Genomic DNA, 27,615 nt, shown 5'->3' with positions numbered 1-27,615 from the left:
GACCTGCCGTCAGTCACACAAACACGCGGGTGCTTTCATAGAAAACTTTTATTTAAACTTTCCAAACAGGAAGGTGTGCTCCTCACACCTGTCAGTGTGTGTTTAGCTCTTCTTCGGTGGTGTGGCGTCGTCTCTGGGCAGACTGAAGGGGACGATCGCTTTGACGAGTCGCTCTGTGATTGTTTTGCTGTTAGCGGCGATGATCCTCCTGGACATCAGGTCCACGTCGCCACCTGAACACGGAGACACCGTTAGCTGGAAACACCTGAGCAGGGAAATGTGCTGTTGATGGGTTAGCTTACCATCGACGTCCATCAGCACGCCGCCAGCCTCGGACACGATCAACGACGCGGCAGCCACGTCCCAAACGTGGATCCCGATCTCGTAGTACGCCTCCACACAGCCCGACGCCACCAGACACATGTTGATGGCGGCGGAACCCGCCCCGCGCACCCTGAGACGGATGGACACGTCAGCTATGGGAAAACAAGCGTGCAGTGATGTCAACGTGGCGGCAGCCTTACCCGTGAACAGGGAGGCAGAGGATGTTTCGGAGGCTTTGGAAGATTTTATCAACAACGTCGGCGTCTCTGTCCGATCCAAACTCCGTGGCCACCATCGCCTGTTCCACGGCTGATGACATCACACACAGATAAACAAACAGGTGATCGACCGCCCGCATAAGTGATGTCACTGATTTATTGGTTATCGATTCGCTGAGCGCTGACCTTCCTGCCGGGACACCTGCAGCGGCTCGCCGTTACAGAATGCTCCCTTTCCCCGCCTCGCCGTGAACATCTTGTCCTCCACACAGCTGAAGACAACGCCAAACTCCACCTGAGGGAGGGGAAGAAGAGTAGAGGCCGCTGTGAGGTCAACAGGTGAGGTCGTTCATGCTCATCCTCAGGTGGCTTGAACACCTGAAGCTACCTGTTAGTGTTTAGAGAGCGCTGACGTTTTGCCAGCAGGCTCAGTAAACTGATCGCAAGGCCAGTAATGTTGTGGGGATGGAGCTGGACTCGTTAGGGTGGTGTCAGAGAGGCAAAGACAATGATGGATAATACCTCCCACCCACTCCATGACGTGCTACCTACAGGAGCACGCTCAGTGAGAAGCTGAGATTACCCATAATGCACCACACTCATCTGCCTGTACAACTCCATCTAACACACTGTAAACACTGCAGTAGTTACAGCCTTTTGCACACGCTCTTTCTACTCTGATGTTGCTGTTAATCCTTGATATTTATTATTGAGGGATTTCTATATATTAGGGCTATTTCTTAAATCTGTAGCAGTTTCTGTACTGGAGCAGCTGTAACCCACATTACCTGAGGGATTAATAAAGTATGCTGATTCTGATTTTCTCTTTTTAGCTGCCAAATCGCCATGGTAACAGATGCTGAGCACCTCACCTAGTCAGGAGCAGGTGAGGTGCCGCGTTTACTCTTTTGGTCATTTTATATGCTGCAGCAGGTGGAGCACCATCGCTTGCTAACGCGTGTGTGGGAACAGCCACGCCACCTCTCCACCTAAGGAAACACTCCCAGGTGAAGCAGACAGTGGTGATGCTGCGCCTGTGAGCCAGGGCGAAGCTCAACTGAAGAAAGATAAAACCAGAAATGGCGCCACTCTGAAAAGTTTCCACCAGAGGGATGAGACCCGGGCTCAAGTAACCGAGGCTCACCTGAGGCTACGTCTGCACGTACACGGGGATTTTTGAAAACGGAGATTTTCTGTTTTCTTTTCTTTTTTTAAATCCCTTCCACAGACGCAAAAATGAAGGAAAACGCAGCTAGGAACATGCCAAAGCAGCAGTTGGCGATATATTCCTAACCGTGTAGGAATGTTGACCAATCAGAAGCCTAGGTGGGAAAGAGTAAACAAAGTCGGGGCATAGAAGCAGAACTGAGTCCTATGTGTGGAGGGACAGTAACTGTTTGTAAGCATGTAAACTCTGCAGAGAGTAAAATTAACAGTATTTTGTCCAAGTCTGCCATTGTAGAAATTCATTTCACAAAAACATGGCGCACAGTGTGATGTCAAACGAGGCGCACACCTTTGACGCTGCGTTTTCTCTGTGTTCCTCGTCCACATGTAAACGCAAAATCTGAGTTTTTAAAAATCTCCGTTTTCAGTGACCGAAAACGCCGTTTACGTGTGGACGAAAGGTGCAAACGCATAGAAAAATCTGCGTGGGGTTAGCGGCCCCGTTTTCACTTTTCAGTATTTATTGCTGCTCATTAATAAGACAGAAGGATTTCTTATCTGATTAATCGACTACTAAAGTCAGGGCTGCAGCCCTGTGATGTCGCTGCTGATGTCAAAGGTCAGGAGGATGGTGCTGATGTGGGCTCAGACCTGTTTGTTGATGGCGAATCCGATGGAAATGGCAACAAAAGGAAACCTGTGAAGGAGAAACAGACACAGGAAGTTAACGTGTTGGCACCGTCATACGTGTTCCTGCAGAGCAGGTCTGTTTACCTGTTAGGTCACCACGGTAACCAGTGCCCATCAGCGTTTTAAATGAGCTGATTCAGTGTGCCGAACACCAAGCCAAACAGGAAGTCATCTGCTTCAAAGTAAAGGTTCATCCTAACGTTCATGATGATCACATCATCGATCTACCCGCTGAGGGACGGCTCGAGCTGAACATTGATCATCCTTCATCGATCTCTCAGTGACTCTCTGATCGATTCCCTCTGAGTCAGTTGGACCAAATAAACCTCAGATCTGGAGGTAATCGATCAGAAGAGCCGTAGACCCCGCCTCACTCTCTGAGTAGAGCAGGGCGATATGGCCAAAAATATTTATCACCATATACATTTGAAAATTTGTGATAACGATATAACTGACACGAGACAAAATGCTTTACAACTCCACAACTTTATTAGTGCAAAAACCCATCAATGTATTTTCACTTCAACAAGCAGCTGTTTTATCTGCATTAAAGTTATATAAAATGTAACAGTGCAAACTCCTCGCTGACAGTTTAACCAAAAAGCATTTCCAGTGGAAACTGGCCGACACGTCCTCAGCATAACCATGTATAACATCCACAACACTTAAAAAGAGGTTAAACACACACAACACGGTAACATTATGCTGAAGCACAGCACGTATCACTCCGCGAGGCTCCGCCTACGATAGCCGTTGTTGTGCCAAAGGTATCCCCGACAGAATTTGTTTCCCCTGTGCTGGGAGCAGGAAGTACTGATGTTTTCATTTTGTGAAAAATTAGCATCGTTACATTACCATTCAGTTTGAGGGTTACAACAGAAAATGATATATTTATTGCTCACGGGGTATCAGATGGGATTATTTTAATAAACCATTAACATTTTGGCTGATAACTATTTTTATTCTCCTGTAACTTCACTATATAAAGAGATAAATCCTCCAAAGTTTCAGGAGTAATGCGTCATAATAAGAAGTGTTTGTGAACGAAAAATCAGCAATGTGGGACACTGTTTGTCCGTGAGTTACACAGGGGGAACAAATTGTGGCAGGATCAGCCTGATATTATTTGTATCCCACTATAACTTCGTTGTATAAAGAGCTAAGATCTCAAAAATGTCAGGAGTATCAACAAAATCAACAATGTGGGATACTGTTTGTCCGTGATTTGGACAGTCCAGCGTGTGCTCCCGACGCAGGGGAAACTAATTCTGTCGGGGATACCGAGTTTGGCACGACACCGGCATGTGCGTATGAAAACAAAGGCACTGCGCATGCGCGTTTTACCCATATTCTATCGCCATCTTTCATTTTCCTATCGTTGCCCGACATTACACCGGTGCTACCGTGAACAGTATGGCCCAGCACTATCTCTGAGCGCCCACAGGAAACAAAGAAGCTGCAATGATGATGTCAGAGAGTGCAAACTCACGCGTGAACGAAGTTGGTCGTGCCATCGATGGGGTCGATGATCCAGGTGGGCGAGTCAGAGAGGACGCAGGGCTCACCTGCAGCCACTGACTCCTCCCCTATGAACCTGAATCGCACAGAACAGGTGAAGCCGTTACACGCTGAACGAGGAAGAGCCACGAGACGGCAGCCAGAGATGTTCCAGCAGGTCATCTCTGCTACTCCTCAGCAGCACACAGCTGGATCCCTGAACATCTGGATCTGATCATAACGCTTATCTTTGTAAACTGATGATCAATAATCCGACTGGACATGCACAGAGGGGGTGGAGCTTCATACCTGTGGGTGGGGAACTTTTCCTTCACTGACTGGATGATGAGCTGCTCCACCTTCTGGTCGGTCTGCGTCACTAAATCCACCACCGAACTCTTCGTCATCACTGCCCTGTCACCACGCAGAGCGTCACACACCACCTGATCAATGCACCAATAACTGATCAATATTTACTCCTGATCAATGCACTGATAGCTTATCAATCAGAAGCTGATCAGCCAATAGTTTCAGTTACTAAGTCTGTCATCTGGGGTTAACCTGAGATTTCAAGATAAAAGCCTTTGTTTCCTCTTTGCGCTCAGAACGTTTCAGAGAAGAAGAAAGTGACTCCACCCCCTCTGTTTTGGAGCGTGCTCAGTAAGTGAAGAAATGGCAGGAAGCGGATTCTGCAGTCGTGACGGCCGTGCGGCTCACTGTCAAGCAGTCGTCAGCTGACCCTGAAGGTCACATGGGCGAGTGACGTTCAGGTGAAAAGAATGAACTTCCTGAGACTCCTCTGTTTCATAATGAAATCACCTGTAGGCCCTGACAGGTGAGTCTCAGGTGGGAAAGAAAAAGGAAGATGACGACTGACCTCTCCAGCTTTTCGTGCCACGGCGACAGCGTGGTCCATGGCGTTCTGCCAGGGGTCAGCCATGTTGGAGGAGGAACTTCCTGTGGAAAGAGGAAAGACTGCGTGAGGTGTGTTCCAATATTCCACTTTGATCAGGAAGGTTCCTCACTGACATACGCTTCAGTTGTCCATACACTAGGGGAAGCAGCTTCAATGCTTCCTTTATGACCTCCTTTAGCAGAGGAGACACTGGACCGTCTTTATGAAAAGGGAGGAGAAAATGGCGTCCCATAATTCGTTATCCATCCGACCATTCATGAAAACATAATCGCAGTAGCCAAAGCGGAGCAGATCATGTAAATGTCCATTCTAAGTGTTTTTTCTTTTCATTCAGAACCTGTATATATATTTATTTACAGCTTTTATCAGCAGCAGTGAAACTCACAGCTGAACCCTGAGCGTCACATGAAGAACACAGAAAGCTGTATGAGCGCAACATTATGATCTATACGAACTGATCAAAGTGTGCTTGTATGATCAGTGATCGTTAGTAATGTCCAGTGTTGGGAAGGTTACTTTAAAATGTATTCCACTACAGATTACAGCACTGCTGAGAAACAGAAGCTGAGTTCACTTCATTTCTGCTGTTTCATGGAAACAGTTACTGAGGACCAATAAGTGGGCTCGCCTCTGAACGCTCAGCGTGACACTGATGAAGAGTTTTGGGACACAAGTTTTAGTAATATCATCATTTTAGCAGTATTGCAGAAAATGTTCCTCCTCCTTTAAAACACCAGAAAGATATGCTTTACAGACTGTTATCGTTTCTATGACCTCCATAAAACAAGAACACACACTGTGGTGAAGCTAGACCAGCCTTTTGTAGTTCGTCTTCTGCACATTGTAGTTTCAACACGCCAGACTTCCTGTTAAAGAGACACCAGTGTAAGGTTGTTCATGTTTCTTTAAGTTCCCCAAGAAGTATGATAAATGTTTTTTTCTGATAAATTTGTTAATACTTTTAGCTAAATTTTTTATCCATAAATGTAAGTTTACTACTAAAACACCATATTTCTGTCATTATTTTAAGGATGTGGAAATGTACATACAATCAATATCAGACTCCACCAACAAAAAGGCTCAAAACAATATATGTATGTGAATTTTTGCGTGTATTCCTATAATTGTTACCTTTTTCTTTACCCCTGGCTTTGTGTGTTCATGTTCTGTTGTTTTGTATACTTCATCTGTTCGTATGTTGTATACTCATTGTTTGTTAAATAAAGTTTTAAAAAAAAGTGTAAGGTTGTTCCGGTTCTAAGTGCACGCCTCTTCCCTTTTCCTGAGTCCTCAGCAGTTCTCCTTCTCACCTTTGACCTCAGTGACGTTTTCATCGAGGTCAAGGAAGAGCGTCAGGAATAGGAGACATGAGGGACTTCTGGAATGCACCAGGAATGCCCAGAGTCCTCATCATAAGAACCACATCAGTAATCAATAACATCAATCTGGGAGGTGATGGATCGATAATCCAGTAACACCAATCCTGACCTATCACAGCGGGTCCTGAATTGGCCACAGGTGACCGCTAAGTGGCTGTCTCAGCGCGTCCTCTCATCGAGTTTACGGTCACTAACCGAGTATATACTGATTATCAATGAGCGTTACCTGGTGGCACGTGACGAAGTGTCAAGCGCGCCGACACCTTTTCCGTGCGCGTGCCCACCGGCACTGCCGCGCCGTATGAAATCAGCTGATTTCTGAACGGAAGTACTACGCCGCTGATTCCCGCCACAAATTCCAAAACCGGAAGTAAGGCGGCGGATCAACGAGACGTTTCGAAAACAAGTAAAGAGGAACAGCGCGAACCCTGAAAACGCACCTGAGGCTCTCGAGGTCGGTCTGAAGGTAATCCGTAACGGGTTAGCAGCTCCACTTTCGGGTTTCTTCTTCTACGTTCTACGACTGAGCGCTGCCGCCTCCTACTGGACATTGACTGTCACAACAACAACACTAGAAAAGGTTGCATTTCCTGCGAAAATGCAGTGTGAACGCCGTGTAGTGGAATCTGAAAACAGCAGGACAGCTATCTGTTGAAAACAGGTGTAGAAGCTGAACTCTGCTTTATTTGAAAGACTACACTGAAGACTGTCAAGAAAGCAGATTACATGCAAGCAGGGGAGATGTCCAGCATCTGTCCCATGTAGTGCTCGAACCCTTGCCACCAGATCTCACAGCAGCTGCGCATCCCACTGCGCCAAACCAGTTCTGGTCCCAAACAAAGATATGATGAGAGGAAAAAAACGTGCACTGTGCAGAAGAAGCTAAATGCGCAGAAAAGAGGTGAAAATGCTGAATGTTCAGCAACAAAGAGATAAGGAACCTGAAAATTGTGCTGAAAAGAGGTGAAAAAGCTGAAATTTGTGTGGAAAAGTTTAAACAGTTGAAGTGTTAACTGAAGAAAATGTTGCCATAAGCGGGATTCGAACCCGCGCCTCCTACTCTGAGAACGGCTGCTCATCTCACTGAGCTAAAACGCGACTCAGCAGCAAAACTAGTGATCACACTGATAATGTGGTACCTGTCAGCAAAATGGGCCAAAAAATGGCATAAAAAGCTGAATATCTCAAAAAGTATAAAAGTTATCATCACCAAAAGATATAGCAGTGGAAAGCAGAAATAGCAGAACAGTTTAAAGTTTGAATGGTGAAAATCGACTGAAAACTGAGGGAGTAGTTAAGCGGCAAAGAAACGGAGCAACTAGAATAATAAAGGATAAAGAATAAAGAGAAACAGGAACTCAACAGTGTGCCTTTGAGGCATCCACACAAATACACCACTAAAGCCTACTACTACCTACTGGCGTGGCACGGTTTTCAGGGTTTTGCATTAGGTCATAGTACCTGGTACTTTTATGGTACCTGCACAGCCGTAGCTCCGTACTTTATTTCAAACACAGAACATTACAGATCAAAGATCTTGTACATATCCAGATAAGCAATGTTAGAATCACAATCAGCATACTTTGTTAATCCCTCAGGAAACGATGTGGTTTACAGTTGCTCCAGTACAGTAACAGAAACAGACTATTTAACAATACAATATGTTACAGATTTAAGAAAAAGCACAATATATACAAATCACTCAATAATAAATAACAAATCAAATCACTTTTATTGTCACATCACATGTGCAGGTACATTGGTACAGTACATGCAAGTGAAATTCTTGTGTGCGAGCTTCACAAGCAACAGAGGTGTGCAAAATACAATAACGTAAGAACAAGCAAATATAAGAATGGCTACATCTGAGAGTAATAAATATATGTACAATATAAGAGTGTATGCATTACTAAATGTTAATATTAAATGTGTGTGTGTGTGTGTGTGTGTACACATATTTTACAAATTAAATAGAGTAAACAATAAATAAAATATATAAAATATACAGAGTTGAATATGTGCAAAACAGTGGCATTACTGTACAGTGTGGAGTGCATAATGTTAAAGTTCCAGTAGTGAAGCTGAGGTGTCTATGACGTGTTCAGCAGTCTGATGGCCTGGTGGAAGAAGCTGTCTCTCAGTCTGCTGGTACGGGACCGGATGCTGCAGAACCTCCTTCCTGATGGAAGCAGTCTGAACAGTTTATGGCTGGGGTGACTGGAGTCCTTGATGATCCTCCCCGCTTTCCTCAGGCACCGCTTCCTGTAGATGTCTTGGAGGGAGGGAAGCTCACCTCCAATTATCCGTTCAGAGCACCGCACTACTCGCTGGAGAGCTTTGCAGTTGTAGGCGGTGCTGTTGCCATACCAGGTGGTGATGCATCCAGTGAGGATGCTCTCAATGGCACAGTGATAGGAGGTCCTGAGGATGCGGGGGCTCGTGCTGAATCTTTTCAGTCTCCTGAGAAAGAAGAGGCGCTGCTGCGCCTTCTTCACTGTTTTGTTTGTGTGTACTGACCACGTAAGATCCTCAGCCAGATGTACACCAAGGAACCGGAAGCTGCTCACTCTCTCCACAGCAGCGCCGTTGATGGTGATGGGGGTGTGTACTTCTCTGCACCTCCGGAAGTCCACTATCAACTCCTTTGTCTTTGCGACGTTGAGGGTGAGATGGTTGTCTTGACACCAGTGGGTCAGGGCGCTGACCTCCTTCCTGTAAGCCGTCTCATCACCGTTGGTGATAAGACCCACCACTGTAGTGTCGTCCGCAAACTTCACAATGATGTTGGAGCTGTTAGTGGCCGTGCAGTCGTAGGTGAGAGTGAGTACAGGAGAAGGCTCAGTACATCAAGGATTGACAGAGGTGATTATAAATAAGCATCAAGAACACTGACAGGAATATTACAGTAAAATAGAAAAGAGCGTGTGGAAAAGGCTGTAACTATTGCAGTGTTCACAGTGTGTTAGATGGAGGAGTTGCACAGGGAGATGGCCATGGGCAGGAATGACTTCCTGTGTCATTCCATGGTGCATTATGGGTATCTCAGTGAGCGTGCTCCTGTGGCTGACCAGCATGTCATGGAGTGTGTGGGAGGTATTCGCCAGCATCACCTTTATCTTGGACAGCATCCACCTCTCCGACACCACCCTGAGAGAGTCCAGCTCCAGGCAGGTGACATTAAAGATGATATGACACTGATATGAGAAATAAAGGTAAGGGAATGATGTAAAGTAACGCTCTTCGTGGTCACACTCATGAATGTTGTAGTGGAGGAAAAAAGACAAACATAAACAAGTAAAATAAAATAATTCTATGCAAAGAGCAGTTTACAGCAGGGTTGTTTCGCACTAGGGGGCGATAACAGACTAGAGAAAGAGGCTTCCACAGCTTTAATTGCCTTCAGGTTTTGTGATGGTTGAACACACTGAATGTGCTGTTTGAATTCATCTTTAGAGAACATAATGCAGGGTTAGTGCCTCTGAATGTACACTTATGTATATAAAACTTGGCCATAATCAGGTCAGTTATATTTACTGTGTCAGGCTTCTTTTGTAGATCTGTAGTTTTCTGTAAGATGTCCTTCCAAAATAAAGACTTCAGCACTTTGTTCACACTTGTTAATATTCAGATCTAAGCCAGAAGCTCCAGAGAACGCTTTCACTGACTCCAGAGCTGCAACATTTGGTTTTTGTTCTTCAGAATAAGGGTTAGGGTAGTACCACCAGCCAGCTGAGTGATGATCAGACTTCTGTCCAGCAGAGAAATACATTGAATTTTACTGGATCTAATATGGTCTGCTAAGAGTTGGGCGACTAGTAAAAAGAGGTACGGAGAAACAGGCCATCCTTGCCTGATGCCTGTCGACAGATCAGATCTAGGACAGGTTCCACCAGCTAGTGTCACTGAGCTGTTAGCGTTTCTGTAGTCTCTCTGCGGATGAAGTCACTTCCAAAGCCAAGTTTATGTCAGGACTGTGAACTGGTGTTTCACAAAAACCTAAAATAACACGACTCCATTGTCATCAAAAAGTTGACAGTAGTCTAAAATGTCCAGCACTGATCTGATATTGTTGGTTATGTCTGTTAGCCACAAACCTGATTGTGTTCATCTATGAGGGAGCTCGGGACCATTTTGAGCCTCTTTGCTAAAATTAGAGCAAACGTCTTGTAATCATTACTAAGCAGACAAATAGGCGCCAATTATCTCGAAGTAAACGATCTTTATTGGGTTTGCGAATGAGAGAGGGCAGTCCCAACGCGGGCCCAGCTCAGCAGCAAAAACCTGATAAAACTGCAGATAGACCGTCTGTTCCTGGTGATTTGTTATTTTTGAGAAGATTCATCTTCAAAGCTCCCATCGCTTTCTGACAGGTCGTCTAATTTAACTTGAAGATTTGCCAATTCCATTTCTTCTTCCTCTAATAAAGTTTCTGGTCTTTTATTGGAAATAGTGAAAATATTTGCTACAATATTAGCCTCTTAGGCTTTCCTTGAACTTTTTAACAACCATGTTTCAAATTTACAAAGTTATCAGTTCCTTCTAAAATCAGTATCTTTTGTCCAGAACGTGGAGATCAAGTCTTTTATTTCTGTCTGAAACTGATTATTGTTTAATAGTGAGCTATTGGGTTTCCAGTAACCAGAGTTAGTAGCAGGTTCAGAGATGGTGGATATGTTTATTTTAATTGATATAACTTTGTGATCAGTAAATGGTGCAGGGCAGTGATTCTTAACCATGGATGGGCCGCCAGCCACACCGTGAGTTTAGTTTTACACCTGTGGACCGCGTGATATCATAAGTTACTAATCAAAGACACCGGGGACTACTCTCACCCATGAAAATCTCAGTTACAATACAGCTCCCCACTGCTTGGTGAGAGGTGTTTAATCAGCTCAATAAGCAAGCAGAAGAAGACGCTGTCTGCCATTTACAGTTAGATATGGAGAAGTTCTTAAAACAAAAGATGAAGATGAAAGTGACAAACGACACTGAGCTGCCGTATCACAGACAGGGCCTGAGACATACAGCATCGGTTTCTGGGAAGAATAAAAAGAGTCCATTTGTCTCTTTGCAACTAGGCGAGTCCACTGATGTCACCATTGCCACCTGACACTGGTTTCTGTTCGTTATTGCTGGGACTGTTTTGGAGAGCTACCAACACTCAGGATGTTTCACTGAGAATGACCTGGACTGGCAGAACTGGTGTGCAGTGATGCTGCAGCTTCAATGACTGGCAGCTGTCAGGGCGTCATTATGCTGATTCTTGATCGTGCACCAGAAGCTAGAAACGATGTGACCAGAGTTCCACGAGATGATGGAAGTGAAAACAATCAACTTCATTGAAAACAATGCTGTGAACTCCAGATGTTTTGTGAGGACATGGAAGCAGATCATGTCCAGCTGCTCTACCACAGTGAGGTGAGATGGGACAGGACTGGTCCTCAAGTGTTTGTTTGAACTGAGGAACGAGGTCTTCTCTTATCACACGGAGAAAAGAAAAGAAAACAAAGAAGAAAGGAGTCTCCTCTTAGACATTATCATGCCAACTCAAAGGTCACAGCTGAGCTTGTCTACCTCTGTGACGTTTTCTCACTGCTGAACATCTCACTTCAAGAGAGAAACTTGCTTTGTGGACTAAGAGGGCCCAGGAGAAAACGATGGACATCTTTCCACTTTTGTCCCACACCTCAGAAAACTCCCCTCAGGTGAAGGTCAGTGACTCAGCCCGTCAGCACCTTTCACAACTGACAGAGTCATTTGATGATCCCTGAGAAGGGCATGTGTGGATTTATGGACCCATTTTCTGTGAATACCACGGAAAATGATGTTGCTTTGCCCTCACATCTGGAATCCCAGCTTCGGGAAGTTTCCACCGACAGCACTCTAAAGTTGCAGTGGGGCAAACTGGACCTGGGCTGGAGTCCTGTCTCAAAGGAGTACCCATGTCTGGCACTGAGAGCTGTGAAACGCCTTCTCCCATTCACAACTACACATCTGTGTGAATCAGGATTTTCCATTTAATTCAGTTTTATTTACACAGCGCCAAATCACAACAGCAGTCACCTCAAGGTGCTTTATATTGTAAGGTAGACCCTAGAATAATACATACAGAGAAAAACCCAACAATCATATGACCCCCTGTGAGCAAGCACTTTGGCGACAGTGGGAAGGAAAAACTCCCTTAAACAGGACGAAACCTCCGGTTCAGGGAGGGGCGGGGCCATCTGCTGTGATTGGTTGGGGTGAGAGAAGGAAGACAGGATAAAGACATGCTGTGGAAGAGAGACAGGTTCCATCCTCGACCGTATCGCTCCACGTCAGACACGGTTCGCCACTTTAATGGCCGACTCTGAACCAGTATCAAGAAGGTTAACTCCCTAGCATCGCTCAGCATTTTCAAGCCTGATTGGTGGAGGTGATAACAATGATGCTGGTGGTGATGAAGGTGATTACAGGCATCCTGCTTAAACTGTGAAACAAACAGTGAATGAAGCGTATTTGTTTGTTACCCACAGCAACAGGTGATCAGGATAAGAGCCAGTTCAGAGCGCACAGGTGCATCTACAGTGGACAGACAGCGAGGCACAGGAGGAAGAGGAGGGGAATGAAGAAGACCAAGAACAATCATCACTGATGATATTTAGTCAGCTATTGTAATCCATGTCTGTCCTGTTACTGCAGCCTCTGCTGCTTTTACTGAACTGTAAACATTATTGTAATGTACATAAATCTGGAGTGCCTCTACTGTAAAGTCTCTGTGTCACCTACAGGAAACTACTGCGCGTCTGTTTTAGAGAAACCTGGAAAGGCCCCATGAATACACCGTCACAGATGAAGCAGGCTTTAAACTGGCGAGGGGAAGGCGGAGACGCTGCAGCATAACAGCGGGGTTCTCCTCACACTTCTGTGGCACACAGGATGTGAACAGCTGGATCACATTCCCAGGGAAGATGTTGCCTGATGTGGATGAGGTGTTCCGACATGACGCTGCAGAATTACCCTCAGCAACTCACAGCGATGTGCTTTCCACGGAGATTTCATTGTGCTGATTTCAGCACTGGCATATCAGTTTGCTAAACACACTTTCAATAAAAACTTCCTGTTAACAACGGCTTTCGCCTTCCGTCTTAAGCTCCGCCTTCCGTCTGATGATCGGCCTGAGCAAGTCTGACATCACCACGGTCATCTGAGAGCTCACACTTGTTTAGTCTAAATCAGTCGTGTGTTCAGAAGGTTTAAGCTCACCAATCAAGAACAGGAATGTGCACGCAGATTTTTATTGGTTCATTGATCACAGAAGTGTCACTAATCGCTTTCAATACGTTATCGTCTGCAGCAGCACACTTCCTGTCAGCTGACCTACAGTCTGGTCACACCGGTCGCCCCACACACACACACCTGTGTTGGTCATCATCGTCACGGCTACAGGGGAACGGCCGGATCACCTGAGCAATGCGACTGGCTACGGCGGCGGAACTGGCGGCGATGACTCTTCGGGACATCATGTCAAACTCTGAGCCTGAGGACACACGGACCAATTAGACGACGCCTCGCAGCTAAAAAAGGTGACACGACATCATGCGGCAGATACAGACCGTCTGTATCTTTGACAACTCCTCCAGCTTCCCGGACAATGATGGCGGAGGCAGCGATGTCCCAGCAGTGCATCCCGATGTGATAGTAGGCGTCGGCACCGCCTGTCGCCACCTGACACATGTCAACCGCTGCTGTGCCCAGTGCACGCACTCTGAAACACGCAAGCAACAACACGTCAACACAAACGCGAAAAAACAAAAAAGTTCAAAATGCAGAAAGAGCTGTGGTCTCTTCCAGGCTCGTTCAAAGAGGAAAGTAGGTCGGTACATGTGTGCCAACAGGTCAGAGAGCATGCAAAGGTCATGTGACCTTCACATCTTTTAAGAAAGCTTTGGGTGTGAAGCCCACAGGAAGGTCGGTTGGACCTGAACACCACACCAACCCCGAGACCGACCTCTGACCTCTCAGCTATTGCTGCACTTCGAGCTGCTCTGTGATGGATCCAATCAGTGATCAATGAAGCGCTCTGAATCCTGATTTTCTTTCTTCTTAATTTCATTGGTGTGCTGATTCAAACTTTATTTATACAGCACACCAATGAAATTAAGAAGAAAGAAAATCAGGATTCAAACCTCAGAGTCAATGCAGGTGCACTGAGCATGCTCAAAAAGCAGGGCCAGGGGGGGCAGGGGGGCCCGGGGGCAGGGCCTTACCCGTGCACAGGAAGCTTCAGCAGTCTGAAGATGTTGGATGTCATGGTGGACAACGCAAGGTCATCACGCTCTGCCCCAATCTCTGTCACCACCACACACTGGCTGATATCTGATTGAGACAAAGGTCAGCGTGAAGCCGGATCCACCTTAAATGCACGCCACACAAGCATGGTGTCCTGTGTGATGTCACCTTCCTGTCCAGAGACGTGCAGTGGCTCTCCGTTCAGGAATGCCCCTCTTCCTCTTTGAGCGTGGAACAGTTTGTCATCAACACAGCTGTACACGATCCCGAACTCCGTCTGAGAACAGCAGTACGAGTCAGTCGGACCACTCTGACCCCCGACCCCGGAGACCGATGGCTCAGCCTACCTGCTTGTTGACAGTGAAGGCGATGGAGATGGCAACAAACGGGAACCTGATGAAAGACAGCAAAGGATCTGTCAGCGCAGTGCTTCCCAAAGCGGGGGGGGGGGGGGGTGTAAGAATTTAAAATAAAGGGGGGCCTTGGGAAGCACTGCTCTAACCTCTGTTACCTCGCGTTCTCCGAGGGCAACGACGGTCCTAAGACTTCATGTTTTCAGGTTCTCAAACCTTTGTGGGGTTTTAAACTGGGGACACCGTATGTGTGCGAGTTCATAATGTGGGCGGAGCCACTCACCTGTGGACAAAGTTCACGGTCCCATCAATAGGGTCAATGATCCAGGTGGGGAGATCGGTCAGCTCTACACGCTCACCTGCAGCCACAGACTCCTCCCCGATGAACCTGAGGTCACAGGTGTAATATCATCTACCTGCTAACTTCCTGCCCGCCGTCACTAGGCAGACTTTAAAACAGTTTACAACCTGGGCGTCCAATCTGAATCCAGTTTGTGTAACGGGTCCCTCCCCAGAGTTCATGCTGGATTCATTAGTCGACTGTGACACAATGAAGCAAAATAAAGACAGTGTGACAGTAGAACTCAATAGAACCTGTGCTGAGGATACTGGCTCCTGATGGCAGATAAGATGATCGTCTCAACTCGTTGGTCCGTTTCTGTCACCAGGTCAGCCGGAGAGCTTTTGAGCTTCACTTCCTTCTCCTGTTGGAACGCTGTCAGCACCACCTGGTAGCAAAGACGCAGGTAAAGGCACACAAACGTTTGTGTGCGCGCGTGTCCGTTCATGCACGTGTCTGTGTGCGCGCCTGTGTGTGTAAACTCTGCTCCGTGACATTCCTGAATGTTCCTAGGAAACCTGACCGCTTGCTGAACCGCAGTGTCATCATCACCTGTAGCTGACTGAGCAGCCGTCCAATCAGGATTCACACCAGAAGCACCTGTTACAATTAAAAACGCCACACCATGACCTGTGACCTCAGTGCTGTGTTGTGATTGGCTGCTGTGTCACTTACCTTACTGGCCTGTTTGGCAATGGAGATGCCGAAATTCAGACAGTCGGTCCAGTCGGCCATTGTGAGCGAGCGGTGTTGGCGAGGAGGAGGAGCAACACTGAGGACACGAAGAGAAGGAGAGAAAGCAATGAAACCAGAGAGAAAAGAACAAATCAAAAGATGAAAGAAAGAAGAGACTGAAACACACGGCGAGGAGGAGGAGGAGCAGTGTTCACACCTGTGACATGAAGAAGAAAACTGTTGCAAACACCTCAGCTTTTTCCTGTTTTATGCTACAAACAGCCAATCAGAGCTCACCTCCCACCACCTGCAGTACAGCTGACCAATGCTAGCTCTGCTAGGAGCACCAGGCTCCTCCCCTTCATATCAACCTCATGCACTAACACTGAGCGTGCTCAGAATCAGCATCAGGAACAGAGTACAGCACACTGTGGCTGTGTCCCAATTCAGGGTCTGCACGCTGGAAGTACGCATTTTAAGTGCGGTTACGTCACCGCCACGCGACGACGGCTGTTCCAATTCGAAGTGTACTTCAAATGCATACTCCAAATGCGCCGTCGATTTCCCCAAATATCAAGCGTGGTCCGGTGCACGCTTCATGGTCCCATATATCCCACAATTCATAGCGCAGCGGTGGGTGTGGAGAATTTTGCCGCAAAATACGGCAGAAGGGAGCGGCCAGAGGTTTTTTTTTTTCCCAAACTTTATTAAACTTATAAAGCCAACAGTCAGTCATTCCAGTTCAGTTTGCACAGTAGACATACAAGGCAAATAAAAGTAACAATATACAGCACAATGAAATAAGAAGGATAAATAAATACAGGATAAAAAAGAAAAAAGGGGGAATGTGACAGACTTCATAACAACTGTAACGGTCTTTTGCATTTGATGTTTGTTGCATTTGATGTTTGTTGCATTTGATATTTGTTAAGCTGTATGTCTGGATTTTGTTCCTTTACGCCCTCTGGTGGTGAACTGTGTAGGGTACAGCTTTGCTGTTTGGGTCTCCACCCAGCCACTTTTCTTTTGCTAGCGCACATGGTGTCTGCATGCTGCAGCTCACAGTTAGCTCCACACATGGAGAAAATATCGTTTAAGAGTGGAAATAATTGACAAAGACGATGGAAGATAAGGCAATAAGGCCATAAAGGACTATTTAGTACCTCCTGGATGTCAGCTCACGAGGTTTGTGTATTTTAAATATTTATTTTCTGTAATTAAGGATTTTTGATTGATTGGCACTACGTACAAGAGCGCATTTTGATGTGATGTTTTTGTTTTATTGTTTTGTCCGTGAGCAGTTCTCACAGGTTGCCAAGACCAGAATAAACCCTGTTTTATAACTACATCGTGTGTACGTCAATCCTTGAGGGTGCTACAACAACTTTGTACTTGAAAGTTGTGACAGCTCATTCGTTAAACATTTCTGAATGAATTTCAATCAATGATAAACCTTTTTTATTTGAAGTTAATTTAAGAGAGTTTAAGTAATATTCAATTTCAATCAAAAACAAATTAAATGATGGGGTTGAGTTTTGAAATTTACATTTATGTATGTGGAATTTCCCCAATAAGATGGAGCGACCGAAGAGTGAACTGTCAAAAGTACTGAATATGACGCCACTTATTTATGTGCAAATGTGTAATAATTAAAGTCAGTCTCATATATATATATATATATATATGACTGACTTTAACGGGCAGCACGGTGGCACGGTGGTTAGCACTGTTGCCGCACAGCAAGAAGGTCCTGAGTTCAATTCCAACATCAGGCCGGGGTCTTTCTGTGTGGAGTTTGCATGTTCTCCCCGTGTTTGCGTGGGTTCTCTCCGGGTACTCCGGCTTCCTCCCACCGTCCAAAGACATGCAGCTTGTGGGGATAGGTTAATTGATTAATCCAAATTGCCACTAGGTGTGAATGTGCGAGTGAATGTGAGTGCGAATGGTTGTCTGTCCCTGTGTGTTGGCCCTGCGACAGACTGGCGACCTGTCCAGGGTGTACCCCGCCTCTCGCCCTATGACAGCTGGGATAGGCTCCAGCGCCCCCCGCGACCCTGAAAAGGATAAGCGGAAGCGAATGGATGGATGGATGGATATATATATATATATAATATAATTGATCCAACATGGCGGCGCGTGCACACGCAGCGGCTTCTCTCTCTCTTCTTCTCTCCCAAACAAACTACTTTTTCGTGTTTTTCGTCCTGCAAGTTGCAGTGTTTTTGTAAGTCTTTGTCGCGTCTATCTGTGTGCAAGCGAGGATATGCCCGAACACTTCTTCTCGACATCAGCAGAAACAAACTTTTTAAGTTAAACTCTGTGGACACCGAGAAGCTGAAAGATCTGGGTCTGCTCCGAAGGCCTACTCAATCACCGACCCCCACTCCCGCACTTCGCCCACAATGGATGCGCCTCAAGTGGTGTGAGAGGAAGCAGAAGAGGGGTAAGCGCGGTGGCATCCGAGCTAGGCTAGCGGCTAGCCCACACAAACCCGCCATCCCCTCTATTGTTCTGGCCAACGTACGCTCGCTAGAAAATAAACTGGACGACATCCGACTGCTACGTTCATCTCAAAGGAATGTAAAGGACTGCTGTGCTTTTGTGTTCACGGAAACATGGCTCAGCGACAGTGTCCCGGACCGCGCCATTCAGCTCGACCAGCTAACATGCTACCGTGCTGACAGAGTCATCGTCGCGGGAGGTAAGACCCGCGGGGGAGGACTTTGTGTTTACATCAATGATGCCTGGTGTCGCGATGCTGTTGCGGTCTGCAAACACTGCTCACCAGTGCTGGAGTTAATGGTTATTAAGTGCCGGCCATTCTATCTACCGAGGGAATATACAGCCATACTCCTGTGCGCTGTGTACATCCCTCCCTCCTCCAATGTCAACAACAGGAATGAGGCACTGAATGAACTGTACCAGCACATCAGTGAGCAGCAGACAGCCCATCCTGATGCTTTTCTCATCCTGGCTGGGGATTTCAATCATGCAGACTTAAAGTGCGTGTTTCCAAAAATACAACAACACATAGACTTTCCAACAAGGGGAAATAACACACTGGACTTTGTTTACACCACCCAGAGAGGAGCTTACAAAGCTTTTCCCCTCCCCCACCTCGGCGCCTCAGACCACATCACTGTCATGCTAATGCCTGCCTACAGACCGCTCGTTAAAACCACCAAACCGGTTCGTAAGCGGATACAAGTGTGGCCAGAGGGGTCTTCAGAGGCTCTACAGGACTGCTTTAATACTACAGACTGGAACATGTTTAAGCAGGCTGCCACCTATAACAACACCACTGACCTCCAGGAGTACGCAGAGACTGTTACTGCCTACATCAACAAGTGTATTGAGGATGTAACAGTCACGAAAACCATAACTGTCCGGGCCAATCAAAAACCATGGATGACAGGAGAGGTCTACAGGCTGCTGAAAGCTCGGAATGTTGCCTTCAGAGATGGAGACGAGGCGAGCCTGAGGACAGCTAGGGCCAACCTTTCCCGTGGCATCAGAGAGGCTAAGAGACAGTACTCCAGGAAAATATCTCATCACTTCAAAGACAGCAGAGACTCACGGAGCCTGTGGCGGGTCCTTCAGACCATCACAGATTACAAGCCCCCACCACAGACCTGTGATAGCACTATCCCCCTGCTGAACGAGCTGAACACTTTCTTTGCTCGCTTTGAAGTCCAAAACAGCACCACTGCACAGAAGACCCCACCCCCTCCTGGTGACCAGGTGATGACTCTGTCACCGGACAGCGTGAGGAGATCCCTCAGCAGGATCAATGCACGTAAAGCTCCGGGTCCTGACAACATTCCTGGTCGTGTACTGAGAGACTGTGCAGTGGAACTCACTGATGTCTTCACAGACATCTTCAACATATCACTCATCCAGGCTGTCGTCCCCACATGTTTTAAAGCCACCACAATCATTCCGGTTCCAAAAAAGTCCTCTCCCTCCTGCTTTAATGACTACCGTCCTGTTGCACTTACTCCCATCCTGATGAAGTGCTTCGAACGACTAGTCATGCAACACATCAAGACTGTCCTGCCCCCCTCCCTGGATCCCTTCCAGTTTGCGTATCGGCCCAACCGCTCAACCGATGATGCCATCTCCACTGCACTCCACTCAGCACTCACACACCTGGACAAAAAAGACTCATATGTTCGAATGCTGTTCATAGATTTCAGTTCAGCATTCAACACTATAATCCCCCAACAGCTCACTCAAAAACTGGTCCAGCTGGGGCTCAACACCTCACTGTGCAACTGGCTGTTGGATTTCCTCACCGGAAGACCTCAAGCAGTACGGGTTGGCAGTAATACATCCAGCACCATCATTTTAAACACAGGGGCCCCGCAGGGATGTGTGCTGAGCCCCCTCCTCTTCACTCTGCTGACCCATGACTGCACTCCATCATACAGCTCCAACCTCTTCATCAAGTTTGCGGACGACACAACGGTGGTGGGTCTCATTAGCAACAGGGATGAGACCGACTACAGAAGTGAGGTGAGACGCCTGGCCACGTGGTGTGCTGACAACAATCTCTCTCTGAATGTGGAGAAGACGAAGGAGATTGTTGTGGACTTCAGGAGAATGCACACCCAACATGCTCCTCTGACCATTGACGGAGCGTCTGTGGAGAGAGTGAGCAGCACCAAGTTCTTGGGTGTGCACATCACAGAGGATCTCTCCTGGACGTACAACACCACAGCACTGGCCAAGAAATCACAGCAGCGTCTCTTCTTTCTCCGCAAACTAAGAAGAGCAGGAGCACCAGCCCCCATCATGCACACTTTCTACAGAGGCACCATCGAGAGCATCCTGTCGTGCTGCATCACTGTGTGGTTTGGAGTTTGTAATGCGTCCTGTCATAGAACCCTCCAACGCATAGTGAGGGCTGCAGAGAGGATCATTGGTGTCTCTCTCCCCTCCCTCCAGGACATTTACAGCACCCGTCTCACTAAAAAAGCCCTTTGCATGGCGGCTGATCCCACGCACCCAATGCAAAGCTTCTTCAAGCTGCTGCCGTCGGGGAGGAGACTGCGGAGTCTCCAGGCCAGGACCAGCAGGCTGAAGGACAGCTTCATCCATCAGGCTGTCAGGAAGCTTAACTCCCTCCCGATTCTGCCCCCTCTCCCCTCTCTCCTCCACGGTCTCACTGAACTCTGTCACACACACACACACACACACACACACACACACACACACACACACACACACACACACTCTCTCTGACTCACTCACTGGCCTGCACCAGTTACCAGTTACTTTGTGGAGCATTGGACTGCCATTACCTCATAAGACTTTGTTGTTACACTTTCTCTTACCGTACATTACTAAATCTCCATTTGCACTATTTGCCTATTTGCACTACTCTGCCTGGTTTACACTCAATGTCACTTACCCATTATATTGTATATTGTATAGCTTTCTTGTTATATGTAAAATTGTATTTATTTAAATTTTTACTTTTTAATTATTTTACTTGCATTTTTAATCACTTTTATATTTAAATATATTTAAATGTTCATTTGCTATTTATCTAGGGATTGAGAGTAACGCAAATTCTATTCTCTGTATGTCCTGTACATGTGGCAGAATCGACAAATAAAGTTGACTTTGACTTTTGACTTTGATATATATATATATATATATATATAGATATATATATATATATATATATATATATATATATATATATATATATATATAGTGGGGCAAAAAAGTATTTAGTCAGCCACCGATTGTGCAAGTTCCCCCACTTAAAATGATGACAGAGGTCAGTAATTTGCACCAGAGGTACACTTCAACTGTGAGAGACAGAATGTGAAAAAAAAATCCATGAATCCACATGGTAGGATTTGTAAAGAATTTATTCGTAAATCAGGGTGGAAAATAAGTATTTGGTCACCTCAAACAAGGAAAATCTCTGGCTCTCACAGACCTGTAACGTCTTCTGTAAGAAGCTTTTCTGTCCCCCACTTGTTACCTGTATGAATGGCACCTGTTTGAACTCATCATCTGTATAAAAGACACCTGTCCACAGCCTCAAACAGTCAGACTCCAAACTCCGCCATGGCCAAGACCAAAGAGCTTTCGAAGGACACCAGGAAAAGTATTGTAGACCTGCACCAGACTGGGAAGAGTGAATCTACAATAGGCAAGCAGCTTGGTGTGAAAAAATCAACTGTGGGAGCAATCATCAGAAAATGGAAGACATACAAGACCACTGATAATCTCCCTCGATCTGGGGCTCCACGCAAGATCTCATCCCGTGGGGTCAAAATGATCATGAGAACGGTGAGCAAAGATCCCAGAACCACACGGGGGGACCTGGTGAATGACCTGCAGAGAGCTGGGACCAAAGTAACAAAGGTCACCATCAGTAACACACTACAACGGCAGGGAATCAAATCCCGCAGTGCCAGACGTGTTCCGCTGCTGAAGCCAGTGCATGTCCAGGCCCGTCTGAAGTTTGCCAGAGAGCATATGGATGATACAGCAGAGGATTGGGAGAATGTCATGTGGTCAGATGAAACCAAAGTAGAACTGTTTGGTATAAACTCAACTCGTCGTGTTTGGAGGAAGAAGAATACTGAGTTGCATCCCAAGAACACCATACCTACTGTGAAGCATGGGGGTGGAAACATCATGCTATGGGGCTGTTTTTCTGCCAAGGGGACAGGACGACTGATCCGTGTTAAGGACAGAATGAATGGGGCCATGTATCGTGAGATTTTGAGCCCAAACCTCCTTCCATCAGTGAGAACTTTGAAGATGAAACGAGGCTGGGTCTTCCAACATGACAATGATCCAAAACACACCGCCCGGGCAACAAAGGAGTGGCTCCGTAAGAAGCATTTGAAAGTCCTGGAGTGGCCTAGCCAGTCTCCAGACCTCAACCCCATAGAAAATCTGTGGCGGGAGTTGAAAGTCCGTGTTGCTCGGCGACAGCCCCAAAACATCACTGCTCTCGAGAAGATCTGCATGGAGGAATGGGCCAAAATACCAGCTACTGTGTGTGCAAACCTGGTAAAGACCTATAGTAAACGTTTGACCTCTGTTATTGCCAACAAAGTTTATGTTACAAAGTATTGAGTTGCATTTTTGTTATTGACCAAATACTTATTTTCCACCCTGATTTACGAATAAATTCTTTACAAATCCTACCATGTGGATTCATGGATTTTTTTTTCACATTCTGTCTCTCACAGTTGAAGTGTACCTCTGGTGCAAATTACTGACCTCTGTCATCATTTTAGGTGGGGGAACTTGCACAATCGGTGGCTGACTAAATACTTTTTTGCCCCACTGTATATATGACTGACTTTAATATTTAATATATTTAATATTTAATATATTATTATATAATTACATAATTATATAATTTATATATATATACATATATATATACATATATATATATATATATATATATATACATATATATATACATATATATATATATATATATATATATATATATATATATATATATATATATATATATATATATATATATATTAATATTAGGGGTGCAACGATATTCGTATCGATATTGAACTGTTCGATACAGTGCTTTCGGTTCGGTACGCATATGTATCGAACAATACAAAATTTGTAATTTATTTTATCAACTTTCCTTCTGACGATGCTGTCTGTGTTGAGCGCTCAGTGAATCTGCGTTCGACTGCTCCGCCTAGGGTCGACAGTGCAGCCTAGGCGGAGTAGTCGAACGCAGATTCACTAAGCGCTCAACACAGACAGCATCGTCAGAAGGAAGAGCGCAGGGCAAGCTAGCGAGACAGAAGTTAAGCTCTCCTTACAACATGGACCTCCCCCACCCTCATTCAGATCTGGCGTTTGGAATTATTTTGGTTTTCATGTGACGTATGACCCTGAAGGTAAGCGAGTCATGGACTAAAGTAAAACAGTATGTTGGATGTGCCATGCAATGCTCAATTACATGGGTGGGAACTAGTGTGTTAGCGCAGTTAGCTCGTTAACGTGTTGGCCGTCTAGCCCCATGCACGGGGCGATCGGCGGTAGCTCGTTAACGGAGATTTGCCGTGTTGTGGCGTTAGGGTCATTTCAACGAGATTAACCTGAAAGCACTAGTGGGTACACAACGAATATGAGGGCAAGATCAAAGTAGCACGGAGGGAGGTTAGCCAACTAACGGAGATGCAGAAAGGTGCGACAAAGAAGGTGCATAAGAAATACAGCAAGCTGTCCATACCTGAGGCCTTGGAAACTGCCAAGCAAAGACTCATAGCCTTGGCCAGCCGCTTGAGGAGGTACACCAGAGAGATAGAAGGCAGGAGAATAAACCAGCTGTTCTCCACAGAACCAGCAAAGGTGTACTCTCAGTGGCAAGGGAACAATAATAAGAGAACAGCACCACCAAGGCTGGAGACGGAGCAATACTGGAAGAGCATATGGGAGAAGGACGCAACCCATAACGGCAATGCTCAGTGGCTAGTGGATCTGAGGGCAGACCACAGCGACCTCCCTGAACAGGGTCCAGTAACCATCACAGTGGCAGATATCCAAGAAAGGGTCTCCAGTATGAAGAGTTGGACAGCACCAGGGCCCGACATGGTTCATGCCTACTGGCAGCACAAATGAACCAGCTGCTAGTTAACGAGAGACACCCGGAATGGCTAACCGAAGGTCGGACGGTCCTGATCCCCAAGGACCCCAAGAAGGGACCGGTCCCCTCCAACTACCGACCAATAACCTGCCTCAGCACCACGTGGACGCTCCTGTCAGGCATCATATCGGCTAAGATGAACAGGCACATGGGTCAATACATGAGCGGGACACAGAAAGGGATTGGCAAGAATACCAGAGGCGCAAAACACCAGCTACTGGTAGACAGTCAGCCGAGACTGCAAGACCAGACTGACCAACCTGTGCACTGCCTGGATTGATTACAAGAAGGCCTATGACTCAATGCCCCACAGCTGGATACTGGAATGCTTAGAATTGTACAAGATCAATGGGACCCTAAGAGCCTTCATCAGGAACTCAATGGGGATGTGGCGTACAACACTAGAGGCCAACTCCAAGCCCATAGCACAAGTCACCATCAAGTGCGGGATCTACCAAGGAGATGCTCTGTCCCCACTGCTGTTCTGCATAGGCCTGAACCCCCTCAGTGAGATCATTAACAAGACTGGCTACGGATACCGACTACGGAACGGAGCAGTTGTCAGCCACCTCCTGTACATGGATGACATCAAGCTGTATGCCAAGAGTGAACGAGACATCGATTCACTGATCCACACTACCAGGCTATACAGCAATGACATTGGAATGTCATTCGGACTGGAGAAGTGTAGTCGGATGGTAACAAAGAGAGGGAAGTTAGTCAGAACTGAGGGGATTGAACTACCAGAAGGCAACATTGCAGACATAGAGGACAGTTACAAGTACTTGGGGATCCCACAGGCGAATGGGAACCAGGAAGAGGCCGCTAGAAAGGCTGCAACCACCAAGTACCTGCAGAGGGTCAGGCAAGTCCTGAGGAGTCAGCTGAATGGTAAGAACAAGATCCGGGCCATCAACACGTACGCCCTGCCCGTGATCAGGTACCCTGCTGGGGTAATAGGCTGGCCAAAGGAGGAGATAGAAGCCACTGACATAAAGACAAAAAGCTCCTTACCATGCATGGAGGGTTTCACCCCAAGTCCAGCACCCTGAGGCTGTACGCTAAGCGCAAGGAAGGGGGCCGGGGACTGGTGAGTGTCAGCACCACAGTCCAGGATGAGACAACGAACATCCAAGAATACATTGGGAAGATGGCCCCAACTGACCGAGTGCTCAGTGAATACCTCCGGCAGATAGAGGAGGTGGCTGATATCCAGAAATCTTACCAGTGGACAAAGCTGGACTGAAAGACAGCACAGAGGCACTAATCATGGCAGCACAAGAACAAGCTCTGAGCACAAGATCCATAGAGGCTGGGGTCTATCACACCAGGCAAGACCCCAGGTGCAGGCTGTGTAAAGATGCCCCAGAGACAATCCAGCACATAACAGCAGGGTGCAAGATGCTAGCAGGCAGGGCATACATGGAACGCCATAACCAAGTGGCCGGCATAGTGTACAGGAACATCTGTGCCAAGTATAACCTGGAAGTCCCGAGGTCAAAATGGGAGATGCCCCCAAGGGTGGTGGAGAATGACCAAGCTAAGATCCTGTGGGACTTCCAGATACAGACGGACAAAATGGTGGTGGCTAACCAACCGGACATAGTGGTGGTAGACAAACAGAAGAAGACGGCCGTAGTGATCGATGTAGCGGTTCCGAATGACAGCAATATCAGGAAGAAGGAACACGAGAAGCTGGAGAAATACCAAGGGCTCAGAGAAGAGCTCGAGAGGATGTGGAGGGTGAAGGTAATGGTGGTCCCCGTGGTAATCGGAGCACTAGGTGCGGTGACTCCCAAGCTAGGCGAGTGGCTCCAGCAGATCCCGGGAATAACATCGGAGATCTCTGTCCACAAGAGCGCAGTCCTGGGAACAGCTAAGATACTGCGCAGGACCCTCAAGCTCCCAGGCCTCTGGTAGAGGACCCGAGCTTGAAGGATAAACCGCCTGCAGGGGCGTGCTGGGTGTTTGTTTTTTTTATATATATATGTACGTGCTTTCTTTATAATGGGCCACAGCTTCAGTCTTTTTTCTTTGTCCTCTTTCATCAGGTCTTCAGTGAACCACAGATGATTATTTTGAAGGAAAGTATTGTTCTTGGCAGCTTTCCACACCGGATCACGAATTCTCCTTGAGATGAACCGGATGATGATCCCTCTGGGTCTCGGGTCATTTTGTTTTGGTTTCCCCACTCGATGAGCGATGTCTAAGACCTCTGAAAACTTTTCCTTTTCCGCAGGCAGAACCGTTTGGCATATCCCAATCAACTTTGCGCGCACATCGGCTGAAGAGTAACTTAGTAAACTAAGTACTGAATATTATGTCACTTATTTATGTGCAAATATTTAATAACGAAGAACATTAAAACATTACTGTTGGCCACATGTCGGCAAAGTTATGTGACATTAGTGACGTTTGTACTAACTTGGTTTTAAAGCCTTTACTTTAAAATATACGCCGTTCAATAGCTGAGCTTAATCCTACAGAGAATGATCAAAGATCATGTAGAAACAAACAAATGAACAAAAGATTTTCTCCTTCATTTCTGTCAAACACAGCTGTATGACACGTTTCCAGCTGTTAGTATCATGGTTGCTAGGCAACCTGGGCAGCGCAACGGAGGCTAGACCGTCCCATTTCACAAGCCTAGCACTTCCGGCCTTGGCGGTCTTTGAGTACGCGGCCCTTGAGGATCGTTGAGGCTGCGTACTTTAAGGCTGCAGACCCTGAATTGGGATACAGCCAGAGATGGGCAGTAACGCGTTACTTGTAACGCGTTATTGTAATCTGATTACTTTTTTCAAGTAATGAGTAAAGTAAGGGATTACTATTGCAAAAACGGTAATTAGATTACTGTTACTTTCCCGTAGGAACGCTGCGTTACTGCGTTACTAAAACTGTGATTTTTTGCGAGAATGTCTCACGACAGTGACGTAAGCGAGTGCGCCGCTAGTGACAACAGCTGTGTGCAGATCAACAATGGATCACATATCGATTGTGGGAGAGAGTATGAGCGTGCAGCGTTTAAAGCGTGGAAGTACTGACCTTACTTTGAGTTTGATTCCATAAAAAGTGACAAAAATATTAGTGTCCGTTGTGCGTGGGAAGAAAACTTCTTTTTGC

General features: G+C 46.5%; 2 protein-coding genes across 6 annotated transcripts; both read right to left on the bottom strand.

Annotated features, from left to right (window-relative positions):
* Positions 1–33: 33 nt before the first annotated feature.
* On the bottom strand, positions 34–6,726 carry LOC308383937 (inositol monophosphatase 1-like). 2 transcript variants are annotated; one of them, XM_080862194.1, is made up of 9 exons: positions 6,632–6,726; positions 4,774–4,853; positions 4,206–4,339; positions 3,889–3,993; positions 2,361–2,406; positions 729–837; positions 525–633; positions 303–454; positions 34–233 (listed from the first exon to the last, which is right to left on the bottom strand). In XM_080862194.1, exons 2-9 carry the CDS (start codon positions 4,834–4,836, stop codon positions 103–105), a joined length of 849 nt encoding a protein of 282 aa, XP_080718320.1. In that variant the 5' UTR covers positions 4,837–4,853; positions 6,632–6,726; the 3' UTR covers positions 34–102. The 2 variants fall into 2 exon arrangements, with proteins under 2 accessions (XP_080718320.1, XP_080718321.1); XM_080862195.1 differs by lacking the exon at positions 6,632–6,726 and adding an exon at positions 6,418–6,604.
* Positions 6,727–13,454: 6,728 nt separating this feature from the next.
* On the bottom strand, positions 13,455–20,297 carry LOC308413087 (inositol monophosphatase 1-like). Of its 4 annotated transcripts, none has more exons than XM_080907878.1 (9): positions 20,126–20,297; positions 15,831–15,927; positions 15,410–15,543; positions 15,099–15,203; positions 14,810–14,855; positions 14,631–14,739; positions 14,441–14,549; positions 13,787–13,938; positions 13,455–13,710 (listed from the first exon to the last, which is right to left on the bottom strand). In XM_080907878.1, the coding sequence occupies exons 1-9, from the start codon at positions 20,161–20,163 to the stop codon at positions 13,562–13,564; spliced, it is 939 nt and encodes a 312-aa protein (XP_080764004.1). In that variant the 5' UTR covers positions 20,164–20,297; the 3' UTR covers positions 13,455–13,561. The 4 variants fall into 4 exon arrangements, with proteins under 4 accessions (XP_080764004.1, XP_080764005.1, XP_080764007.1 ...); XM_080907879.1 differs by lacking the exon at positions 20,126–20,297 and adding an exon at positions 19,137–19,238; XM_080907881.1 differs by lacking the exon at positions 20,126–20,297 and adding an exon at positions 16,048–16,066.
* Positions 20,298–27,615: the final 7,318 nt, after the last annotated feature.

This window comes from Rhamphochromis sp. 'chilingali' (assembly GCF_963969265.1).
Source record: "Rhamphochromis sp. 'chilingali' genome assembly, chromosome: 16".
In the NCBI taxonomy this organism is placed as follows: Eukaryota; Metazoa; Chordata; class Actinopteri; order Cichliformes; family Cichlidae; genus Rhamphochromis; species Rhamphochromis sp. 'chilingali'.
This window is presented reverse-complemented; position numbering and strand designations above follow the sequence as displayed.